This window comes from Sardina pilchardus, chromosome 14 (assembly GCF_963854185.1).
Source record: "Sardina pilchardus chromosome 14, fSarPil1.1, whole genome shotgun sequence".
Taxonomy (NCBI): domain Eukaryota; kingdom Metazoa; phylum Chordata; class Actinopteri; order Clupeiformes; family Clupeidae; genus Sardina; species Sardina pilchardus.
The window spans coordinates 13950176-13962308 of record NC_085007.1 but is presented as its reverse complement, the minus strand read 5'-3'; the positions used below and the strand labels follow the sequence as shown (position 1 = coordinate 13962308).

The window sequence follows — 12133 nt, the reverse complement described above, 5'->3', positions numbered from 1 at the left end:
AATGCTAAACCGGGATGCATGTCGGAGCTGACCGACTTGGGCTTCCCATAGACTTGTACAGGTGACGTGTCTTGTAGGATGCTTGTAACTTCTTTGCTTGGGGGTTGGGATCAACAAAAAAAAAATCAAATTCTGTAACATAGTTTCTATGAATAAACGTGTGACCACGCCGGATGGAAAGGACTCCCTGTGTGTATTGCTCTGCTTGCGGGGTAACTAACGCCGCCACTGGGGAGGTTTTGATCTCAGGGGTCTTATGAAACTCATCCTCCATTGGATGCCAGTTTTTCCAGATGTTCTCTGCAGGTTGGGTAGAAAGTCATCCATGACTGACTGCATCTAGTGGGTCGGGTCATTGGGGATGTAATTGATGGGATGTACAGGGACAAATGACAAGATTAAGAAGTAAAACGCACTGCGTTGTGATTGATACAGGCCTACAGCATTTCATAAACCTCCAGTTAACGGATCACCACCACATTTATGCCTTGAAACCTTGAGGGTGGTGATTCACATCTGGTTTTACATTTCAAAACAGTTTGTTTTAGAGATTGAACAATGACATTGGCACTATGGTCTGACCAGGAGAAAGTATGGAAAAACTGGCAATATTAAGGGGGATAAACTTAAGCCAAATGGGTTATGCAGGTATTTGATCTGAAAGTGTTACCCCACAAACAAGACTACACTGTTAACCTTTCAGCAATAGTGTCTGCTATAGCTGTATGATGATTTTTGAGTCAGACAACATGGAATGGTGAACTTGGAAAGCTGTGGTCTCATCCGAATAATATTCTTGGTTGTATCAAGCTATCAAATACACCCAAGCATCCAGGAAAAACTTCAGATCTTCTGCATACCTTTTTGACCATGGCCTGGTGGTGGTGGGGATTTAACAATAGAACTAAAGGTGTGTATGTTTTAGAGGGGGGGTTACCAATTATGTTGTCAAAGAGGCAGTTCCAACCCCCTAATTGGCCGGCAAGTGGTTGAAAAGAAAATGTGTAGCTTTCGGTTTGTTTACCAGTCATTCTATGCCTCTCGCTTTTTTTGTTCACCATGTTGTCTGAGCCTCCCCCTTGGGTAAGGCACAGGTGTTGGGTTAAATGTGGGGTGGTAGATGGGGTTTGGGTTGGCTGGGTTAACCATGGGGGGTGAAGGTTGGACAGTGTCAAGTGGTTTCTGCTTGTGCTCTGGTCTTATCCTCGTTAGTCTGTACAACCACCTCCGACTGTCTTGTCTCTCACATGTGTTCTGAGGAGTCAGAACCAACCAACACAAAAAGTACATAATGTATAAATTTTGAAGGAGTTGTGCTAACATTTAAATCTATGCGTGTATATGATTTTAAAACAACTGTTGACCTTTTGATTTTAATAATGATGAAATTAAAATGCTCTAGCCAGAAAAAGAACATTTTACTTGACTTATTTTTTATGAAACGTACTTGCAGGTGATTTTATTGCAATTGTACCAGTGGCTGACTGAATACAGCGACAGCAGCATGCCACCTGCCTATGGTTGTTTAAGCCCTGCTCAGGGTCAAGTGAAGTCTCATGTTGCTGTAATTTCGCCAAGGGGTGATGTCATCTGTTGTCAGAATCTCAATCCTCAAAGGCTGTTTAGGGGTTATGGGGACTAACTCTCTGACACACACATGAAGTGTTCTTAATAGCCCTCTTCTGGAACCAAGTGGTGCAGAATCTTTATCTGCTTAAGGAACCTGGTTTCACCTAGCCTGGTCATACCAAACCCTTGTACTAATATCGTAAAGCTTACGTATGGCTATGCCAGGCTAGGTTTCACCTATTCTCCCTTAAAACATAAGTGACCAAAGCATACAAAAATATAACCTTTTTATAAAAAATATAGCCTTTTATATTCCTATAGGCATGGGCTGACATTATAGCACAGTTTCATTAGGTTTAATTAATATTCCAGCAACTACTTATGTGTAGAGTTTGTTATTTACATTTCAATCACATGTTTCATTTGTAGCTAGCATCAGTTGAAAGGAAGATTAAAACACATTAGATTCTGATGTGTCTAAATATAACCTTTAGTTTAAACTATCCTTTTGAACCTGAAGAACCAAGTTTTTGAGGCAGTGGCTATTAGTGTCATCATTACCTGTAGTACCTGTAACTTTTTAGCCAAAGCAACTTACAACATGGTTAACAGTTCATGATTTTTAAAGCAATTCTCACAACAATTCCAGGATTTTTTTTTTTTTTTTTTTTTTTTTAAAGGGAGAGTACAATAAGAGGTGCATCAGTAAGTGCTGTTTTTTAGTCAGGTTATAAGTCTAGGATCAGCAAAGACTATAGTTGCAAGTAGTGCTGTCTCATCTATATAAGCAAGACAGATATCATCTGCTATAACAGCATAACAAGTGAGCCATGTAGATTACACTAGCCAAAAGCCTGTCAGACCTTAAGAGTTTTTATGCAATAATTCAGAACTCCATTAAAGGAAAATAATTGTTTCCCTTGTTGCTTAGATGGGGGGTTTTGTTTTACAACTGGGAGAAAGAGAGGTTATTGACCTGTTTTTCCAGTTGAAGATTATTTAACATATTCTAAATGATGAAACTATCGAAACTGAATCGCTAAATTCTATGTCCCAATAGTTTGACTTGTTGATTGAGTCAGCAGGGGGCGCAATTACTGGTTTTCAGCAATGGTACAACATTTGGTGTATTCAGGTTGTCACATTTAAAATTTTGCCACAGACAACCTGAAATCAAGACTGGATTAGAAATTGTTTTGGGATGACTGCTTTTAGTCCAGAAACTTTAACAGAGGAATAACTAGGGTCCAGCATGTTGTCATAAAAAAACCTTTTTGATTTGCATATGTAGGTATGTCCATACAAGTAACTGAAAATTGATGAAACCTGCTCCAACAAATACCAACACTGACATTAGTCTTAGAAAAATGGAATCAAACATCACAGCTCTCAAGTCGCAAATCTGTATTTTTATGCAACAAGAATTGCACCAAGGTTACAGAAAAGAACACATGGAAATGAGAAAGAATTTGGAAATTGAAAGAGAAAATGCATATTTACACAGAGCAAAATTAGTCTAAAACATGACGCGGCTCGGATACAAAAGGGAAAAGAAAACAAATGTAGTGGCATGATTGAAGTAGAAAAAAAACATATGAGTATGACAGTACCATGTGAGAGTAAAAAAAAAAGGCAGCTTGTGGTTGGCGTCATCCTCAGGCTTCGCAGTCCGAAGGCAAAGGAGTCGGAAAAACAGCAAACTAATACTGAACAAAACAAACACATTATTTCAATACTTAGGAAACACTTCAAAATGAATAGGAACATCTTTAGTAGATCGTTGTGGACTATGCAGTGGAGATTCCTTTGTTTGCTTAGTAATTACATTTTTCTCTTATTTTGCTTTTTAAAAAATGGAAAGGCAGTATTATCCATCACGGATAACCATTTTGTGTAAGACAAAGGCAAAAGCATCTTCTAGTCATGAGGCAATTTCACCACGCTCAGGTTTGGGGTGACATGTACAAGTGGTCCACTTGACAACAACTCTTTAGTATCAAGAGTTTGAAGGGTCTGATTGACAAGATCACGATGAAACGGCGTCATAAACGAAGGTAGGCATTCACGGTTTTCTCTCAGATCTCTTCATAAAGCAGTGACAACATTTCGTATAACACGCTCAATATTCCTGATGCTTTCCATGCTCGAGATTCCTTTTCCTTTTTCCCGACATTCTCTGGAAACAGTAGTGTTCAGTATGGAATCAGACTCACTCCAAGCACCTCCTTGTGAAGACAACACATTTTTGATTCCTGATACTTGTAGTAAAACCACAAAAAATATGTCTCTTATAAGGTCACAACACTGGTATCAGTGCTGGCAGTCTTTCAGAATCACAGCACGCGATTCCCAATGATAGTGTTTTTTGTATTCGTAAGGCACCTGTTCTTGAGAAGGCAGGTGTGGTTCTATGACATCATGGCCACAAACACTCCTCGGCCTGTTCCCCTGGTTCCTCCAATCACATCATGCATGGCACAGTATTGCTATTCAATGTCTCGCTTGCATCCAATCACGCCCAACATCGATACACAATCACACCTCATAGCAAGGGAGCACTGACATCACACAAAATTGAGAATTTGGAGCACAGAGTTTGCAGTTAAGCAGTAGGATTGGAGACAGAATTGGGGAGAAAGAGGGCGCAGAAGAGTTGTGGCCCTGGAGAAAACAGATCACGCTACAAGTGATAGAATCAACATTTTTATCACCTATTAAGATTCGAAAGGCAAATGGGATTTTGCCAAATTGGGATATTGGATTTCTTTTCATGAGGCTTTGTCTTCTGTAAAAGGAAAGGGGTTTTTTTTTCAGTCAATGCTAGAAAAGAGGAAACAACAGCAAAGTAACACTATAACACTATTTTTAAAATAACAACATAGGGTGATATACTCTGAAGAACCATCTGATGAGAGAAAAAAAAATTCAAGTGAGGCAGAATTGGGCCCAGGCCTTCAGAAGGCCACAGTTGAGTTGCATTCATACATATATATTTTATGATTATAAAGAACAAACCCCAACAAAAAGGAAAAAACAAACAAACATCAACAAAAAGGTTTTGTGCACAATAACAAGACACTTAGTGTTTGGGTGCATCCTCCAATCTTTGGCAGAGGGTGAGAGGAGGTGAACATGTTTGTGAAGGTTTTTGTTTTTCTTCCTTTTCTTTCTCAAATGTGCGGTAGTGCTCACAAGCCCCCACCCCTCACCCTTCCCCCATGTCCAACCACTACCGGAACCACTGAGGACAGTTTTCCTTTATTTTGCACCATCAGTGGTGTGTCGAGTCACCACTGCTGCAGGCCTTAGGGTCAGTCCACCACTATGAGGTCCGGTTCGGTCCAGTCCAGTCCTCTAACCCCTTCCTTTTCTCTTTCTCTTTTCCCCCTCTCTCTCACACACACAACACACACACACAATACAAGTACACACACATACACACACACAGCTCCGTTCCGCTACCTCTGCACGATGTCGCTGATCTCCTTGACGGACGAGAGCAGCTTGCTGAAGTCCGGCGGCTGGCCGGCGTTGGCGGCGCTGCTGGCCGTGGGGCAGATCTGGAGCTCGCGCAGGCTGCCCTCCAGCTTGTTGATGGCCTCGCGGAAGGCGAACTTGTTGCGCATCTGCTGGATGGACTCCACGTAGCTGGCGCAGTACTTGGACAGGTTCTTGCCGGCCTCCAGCACGGCGCCGTGGCTGCCCGTCTGCTCCGAGTTGCGCTCGATGGCGGCGCGCAGCAGCGCCGTGCCCTCCAGCAGCATGTCGCGCGTGATGGCCGAGCTGGAGAGCCGCTCGGCGGGCTGCCGCGTCTTGCGCAGCGAGCGGCGGATGAAGGCCGTGGAGGACGACGGCGAGAACGGCGTCGCCGCCGCCATCGCCATCGCCGCCGCCGAGTCGCCCGGTAAAGAGTTCCCGCCTAGGCCGAGCGGCGCGCTCGTCGGGGACACGGAGGAGGAGGAGGAAGAGGAGGAGGAGGCGGTTTTGGACGCCTGCGCTTTCGACGAGGCGCCGGACAGCCCGGGGAGCTTCTTGGCGGAGCCGTCCGACGGGAGGAAGCTCTTGCCGAGCTCGGTGGAGGAGGACCCGGAGGGGGAGCCGGCGGGGCTGTTCTCGGAGCCGCCTTTGGCTCTGGGGTCCGACGGAGAAGACGCGGAGGAATGGTGCTCGTGCGTGGGGCTCCGCGACGACAGCTTGCCGGCCTTGCCGCTGGAGGGTGGGGGGGGAGGCGGCGCCGGCTTGGGCTTCTGGAACTTGACGCGCTCCCTCTGCACGGGGAGCTCCAGCGGGTGCTTGTGGCGGCGGGCGCGGCTCTCGTCCCCCGCCGCCCCCAGGGGCAAGAAGACGTTGGGCTTGAGCAGCTCGGCCTGCAGGGCGCTGGTCTTGTCCGACGACAGCGACGACGACTGGCTCTGGGTCTGCGGCCGCCGGCCCAGCTTGGGGGTGACCGTCTGCGAGCCGGCCTCGGCCGCGTCGTCGCCGGAGGGCTCCTCGAACTTCCTGGGGAGACGCGGCGGAGGGGTGAGCGCGCCCATGCGCGGGGTGGCGCCCGGGCCGTCGCCCGACGACTTCTGCTCGCTGGCGCGCTTGCGGGGCAGGGCGGGCTTGCTCCCGCCGAACGTGCCCGTCTCGAAGTTGCGCGACGGCACGTCGCGGGGGAGCGTGACCGACCGCCACTCGGTCCGGCTGCCGCCGGACGCGGAGCGGAGGAAGTGCGCGGAGACGGACACGCCGTCCTCTTCGCCCGGCGGCGTCCCGGCCAGCCTGCCGGGGGGAACGGCCGCCTTCTTGCGCGAGTGCGGGGGGAAGAGAGGCCCGGGGTAGGTGGGGGCGCCGTTGGTGATGCCGCCGCTCGCTCCGTTGTTGTTGAACTTGCCGGTGTCCATGCCGTGGTCGCTGGAGGTCAGCTGGCCGTTGTTGAAGGAGCAGCTGCGCTTGGGCGGGGCGGGCGCCGTCTTCTTCTTGTTCTTCTTGATGAGGCTGGGGAAGAGGTTGGGGAAGAGGTTGCTGCGCGACTTGTCCTTGTCCTTGGGCAGCAGGCGCTCGTCCTCGTTCAGGTTGCCGTCCAGCTGGGGGCGCTCTTTCCGGGGCAGCATGGGCGACACGGCCACCTCGGGCTCCGCAGCGTCTGCAACACACACAGGGCCCAGGGCCAGTCATGAGCGCGGCTCTCTCACCATCAACAGTTCATGGCACCCAAAGCTCTCAGTACATCCAGTATACACTACCTTTGCTGTGTATGTAATATTACAATATCAATATCAACTATATAACAGTTACATTTACAATTACAGTTGACATTGACATATCAAATGGTTTACAACAGCACTAAAAGACCTGACTAAAAGTGAGCGATTCAGTGTTCAGCAGTCAACAGACATAACTACCCGTTTCTGACAGAGCAGATAGAGATACTGCTTTAAATGATCCTTTTGAAGTTGAGCGGGACTAATGAAACACTGATCTGGATTCTAATTCTCTAAAGAAGATTTGCTATAACAAGAGAGTGTTCTGGATTCTAATGACCTCTTCATGAAGGAGTGATCTGGATTCTAATGACTTCTCTTAATGAAGGAGTGATCTGGATTCTACTGGCCTCTTAATGAAGGAGCAGGGGCGTCACTAGGTGTACCATAGATCCGGGGCTGTAGCCCGACTTTTTTTTCCTTCTTACGGGCGTCCGGGGGTTTTTCCCCCGGGAAATTTTGAAAATTGGGCCGTTAAAGATGCCGAAAGGAAGGAAATTCGTTGGGGTTCTCCTCATCATATTTTAATAACAAATAAATAATTTCCCTCAAGGCTAGCCTAGGCTACTGGTATTAGTTCTAACAGAGACCTCACACCCAAACATTTTTTTCTGCCCGTGACATGATGAATGAATGAATCATTTCCAGGTGCCACTCTAATCGCTGTAAATGGATTAATCCAACACAACTCCTCGTCCAATTTTCAGTTTGCATGGAAATCATTGGTATAATTGCCTAGGAGATCTACGTGCGGCCAGCCTGGCTCTTCCACTCCTTTTGTGGTAACTAGCAGTGTTTACTACTGTTGTTGTAGGCTACTACATGTTTACTACTGTTGACTACTGTAGCCTACTAGTAGACTTAATGGAACAAGTTCATGGAAAACGAATGCTTGTGCAGAACGTTTCGTTAATCTATCCTACAGAGCCGTTAGGTAACGTAGGTGAGTAAGTTTATCTCTTTGTTATCCAAATGAACGGTCTTAAAGTTAGCGAGTTACAGAGGCTGGCAGTCAGCCCGACAGAGGGGGGAAGCATGGAACACTGATGTCGCATTTGCAACAATTTATTCCGACTCCATGGAACGTCAGTGAACAAGAGTAACAATATTGCAGTTGTACCTGTGTTTCTGGCTCTCAGGCTAAGTTGTGACTGCTAAGAAATAGCCTAGAAATCTAGACGCCACTAGCGGCAATCACGTCAGGCTAGGGGCTGCTGACCATGGCATTCAATTTGAACCTTATAAAAAAAACTCTGTGGCGATTTTCATCATTTTGTAAGGCACGGAGATCCGGGGCTATCCCCAATACATCCGGGGCTATAGCCCCAAATGCCCAGGTCTAACGACGCCTCTGTGAAGGAGTGATCTGGATTCTAATGACTTCTCTTAATGAAGGAGTGATCTGGATTCTACTGGCCTCTTAATGAAGCAGTGATCTGGATTCTAATAACCTTTCTTAATGACAGCATGAAATGAACTGTGGAGGGCAGGGCATGTGTGTAGGCGGGTGTGTACCTGGGCTGTCTCCGTCTTTGCCGTTCCTGCGCAGTGTCCTGGTCTTAGTGGGCAGCTCTGGAGCCTGCTGGATGGGGCCCAGGGTCAGCTTCTTCCCCTTCTTCCCTAGCTCCTTCTCCACCTCTGCACACACACACACACACACACACACACACACACAATTTGAGATACAGCACAAATGTAGCTTTCACTGTGTGCACTTGAAACGGCCGAGGCACAGTGCAGGCCAATGGTAAACTGCATGAAGTTAAGGTGAACCATGTTAAGACGCGATGGTGAACTTCATGAAGGTGAAAACTGCTACTGTATGGGTGGGCGAAAATGTACCGTCGGAGATGCTGGACTCCTGGAACATGGTCTCGAACGCCTGGTGGGTCTCGGCGAAGGATGGCCGCTCCTGAGGGTTCCATCTCCAGCCTGGAGGATTAACACAGCCTTCAGCACACCAGCAACAGCTACGCCATGACCAAGTACAACAACACTACGACGTTTCCAATAGTTTTGGATAGTTTATGTTTGTGTTTACTCCTACAGAGGAGATAGTGTCTGTAACACAATACCTAGTATGACTTACTTACTAGACCATGGAAGATCAACAAAATTGGACATTTTCTCAGACACTACTAAAAGCCTACAGTCTGCCGTGGTTACACCTACACTATCCATCTATATTTTTTTGTACACACACACACACACACACACACACACACACACACACACACACACACACACACAGTGAAAGTGGACTATACGGAGGCGGTCCACTCACAGGCTCTCATGAGCTCGTAGACTTTCTCTGGGCAGCCCTCGGGCCGGTCCATGCGGTAGTCCTTCTCCAGCAGCTCGTACACCTGGGACAGGTCAATCCCTGGGTACGGGGACATCCCGTAGGTGGCGATCTCCCACAGCAGAACCCCAAACGCTGTCGAAACACACGGACGTTTTAACATCAAAGTATATTTAACGCAAATTGTACTAACAAACTAGCCTGGAAAATCCAGACCCTGGTAATCTAAAAGATAATGATAATGATATATATAATAATGGATAATGGAAATGGCCCAAATCAAGCGGCGGCACCAAGCATGCATTTGAAAATCTCACTGCACGCAATTGGCTAAAAATACGCCTTTGTTTACTGACTGATTCTGGACGTTGACGCAATTGTTAACACTATGACCAATGTTTACTAACTGATGTGTTGCAGCTCTGACTGTCGTCATCTGTTTAGCTGGCCTCATGGGCCGCATATACCCGATACACCACATTTCCAGGATACTAATAAACGGCACAATTCTCGTAGTTTGAGACTGCTTTTGGCAGCTGTGCATGAAAAGTATTCTGATACAGCTCACTGCTAATACATCCTCATCACTCCCCGGAGGGTTCCACTGCTATTACAAGAATCCGTGAGACATTATGACTCATTGAGAATCAATCCCATTCAGAGTACAAGATATTATGAGAGTCATTGAATCATTTAAAGGGCTATGATGATATTTTTTACCCTAGAGACCTTTCAAGGCTTCTTGAAACAAAGGATGCTTTCCAGAGCCCGCTAAAAGGGCCACTTGCTTCCCTAGCTCTTTCAGACACTCACCCCACACGTCGGATTTGATGGAGAACTTGTTGTAGGCCAGGCTCTCTGGGGCGGTCCACTTGATGGGGAACTTGGCGCCGGCGTGGGCCGTGTACGTGTCTCCCGTCATCAGCCGACTCAAGCCGAAGTCGGCCACCTTCACCAAGTGGTTCTCCCCGACCAAGCAGTTCCGGGCAGCCAGGTCCCTGTGAACGCCACAATCGGGGGATATAATGAGATAAGCAAAGTGAGGAATGGACATTTGGTACGCATCAGATAGAATTTGCCTCGCCTGGGAGTGAATACTCGCATACAAAATCCCTAATCAAAAGTTCAGATTTGAGTAACACATCCCTTCCTCAGAACTTCCTAGTGATTTGTGTGGTGAGAAAGATTCCCTCCCGTTAGGATTCCTCTGAGACCATTTTGTTAGGCTTCATTCCAACAAACGTCGCCGGAGGAGCCATACAGCTTTGCTCTCATTCGGTGATTAAGAAAGAATGATGATGGCACAAGGAAACTCAATCATTCACCAATTAACTCATCAAGCTGCTTATGTGATGGCAAACAGAATATTTTAAGGTCAATCGATCGTGTGAGACTCACATTGGAGAGATAAAAATGTCACGCTTGTTTTGACCGTACGCTGAATCAGCGTTGATTGATAGTGTTCGATGCGGAGTGGGGTGGAGGGAACGCCAAGCTGGGAATCACAACCGAGTCGAGACCCGATGGATCACGGCTGTGACTGGCACCTCATCAAAAACATTCCCCAGCGGAGCGGCGCTGCAGCCTGCCGTGACAGCGTGTTTGTGTCGGCCCCTCGTGACGCAACTGGTATGCGCGCTACGACCGCAGGCCGGGTCCCAACAGGCGCGAGGAGCAGAGCAACCTCCGTAAATCACGGCGGGTCTCGGGGAGCCGTCGTTAAACAGGCCGAGGCAGGACAGGTAGGCAGGTCGACAGGTAGGCCCTTCCCCATGCCTGCCTTGGCTCCCTGACAGATGGCTTATCTATCTATCTGGCTGACAGGGGGAGCCAGGGGCTGAATGGTAAACACTTTGACACGGGCGCATTCGGACACCTCAGTAATCGCCTGTGGCCTAAAGCACTTGGGTTTGATATATAGTGCACACGTGCATGGCGTATCGAGTACAGTACAACACAAGTGAGTGGATCAGTGCTGTTGTGAAAGTAATGGTGCATTCAAGACCACTCAAGTCCTACAGAATTCTGCACTTCGCCTCTTAAATGCTCTTGTTAAATATCGATTGGTGTACATATTATAGTACATACTATATAAGGCATTCCATAATGAATCAAATCAAATTCAAATTCATGAACCCCTTGTTAAAGGAACACGCCACCCCCAGGTGAAATTGGGTCACTCCCCGCAGTCCCTAGAGTTGGATGAGTGAGCCAAAGCGTTTTGTAGCCGACCCAGCCACTGTCCTAATCTAGAAACGGCCCGGTTAGCTTTAGCTTAGTCGCAATTTCACCTGGGGGTGGCGTATTCCTTTAACCGTCAGTCCTCATAAGAAGTTGAGGTAGACAAGAGTGTAAATGTGTGCAGACAGGGCAGAGTGATGATGCAGTGTGAGTGTGTGTGTGTGTGTGGGAGGGGGGGTTCCTGCACACCTGTGGATGAAGTTCTTCTTCTCCAGGTACTCCATGGCGGAGGAGATCTGCGTGGCCATGTAGAGCAGCACCACGGCGTTCACCTCCTCGCGGTTGCACTCGCGCAGGTAGTCCAGCAGGTTGCCGTGCGTCATGAACTCCGTGATGATGTAGAAGGGCGGCTCCCGCGTGCACACACCTGAGGTGCAGGTGAGACAGGGTTAATGGAAGCATCGACAGCAGATCCCCGACTTCAGAAACGAGGGCATATTTATTATCAACAAGAGCCGTGTCACTGGACCAGTATCAGCGTAAAGTCACGCTCAGTCAGACGTCCAGTAGTCAGAGATATGTCAACAACAAGTTACTGTCTTACTGTTGCAAACTTCAAATGGTTTATGATGGATTACAAATGATCACTACATATGTGACAAATCACTGCACATATACTCAACATGGCCTGTGCTTGGCCCATTTGTACTGCTCCACATTTATCTATTCAAAATTCAATTTTGTTGTCAGCTGTTCAGTGCACTGTTCAAAGGAGCAGTGGGCCTCAACTCACCGAGAAGCTGCACCAGGTTTGGGTGTTTGATTTCTTTCATGA

General features: G+C 47.5%; 1 protein-coding gene across 2 annotated transcripts in view; it reads right to left on the bottom strand.

The window, feature by feature from the left end:
• Positions 1–2958: 2958 nt before the first annotated feature.
• The window catches only part of abl1 (c-abl oncogene 1, non-receptor tyrosine kinase), a 43852-nt gene continuing 34677 nt past the window's right edge, over positions 2959–12133 (bottom strand). For both annotated transcript variants that reach the window (XM_062554291.1, XM_062554292.1), the window contains exons 5-11: positions 12092–12133; positions 11548–11725; positions 9931–10115; positions 9100–9252; positions 8658–8747; positions 8331–8453; positions 2959–6697 (exon numbers count right to left, since the gene is read on the bottom strand). The exon at positions 12092–12133 is cut by the window's right edge and continues 43 nt beyond it. In XM_062554291.1, the coding sequence (XP_062410275.1) occupies positions 5028–6697; positions 8331–8453; positions 8658–8747; positions 9100–9252; positions 9931–10115; positions 11548–11725; positions 12092–12133 (2441 nt within the window). In that variant the 3' untranslated portion in view covers positions 2959–5027. The remainder of the gene's footprint in view (positions 6698–8330; positions 8454–8657; positions 8748–9099; positions 9253–9930; positions 10116–11547; positions 11726–12091) is intronic.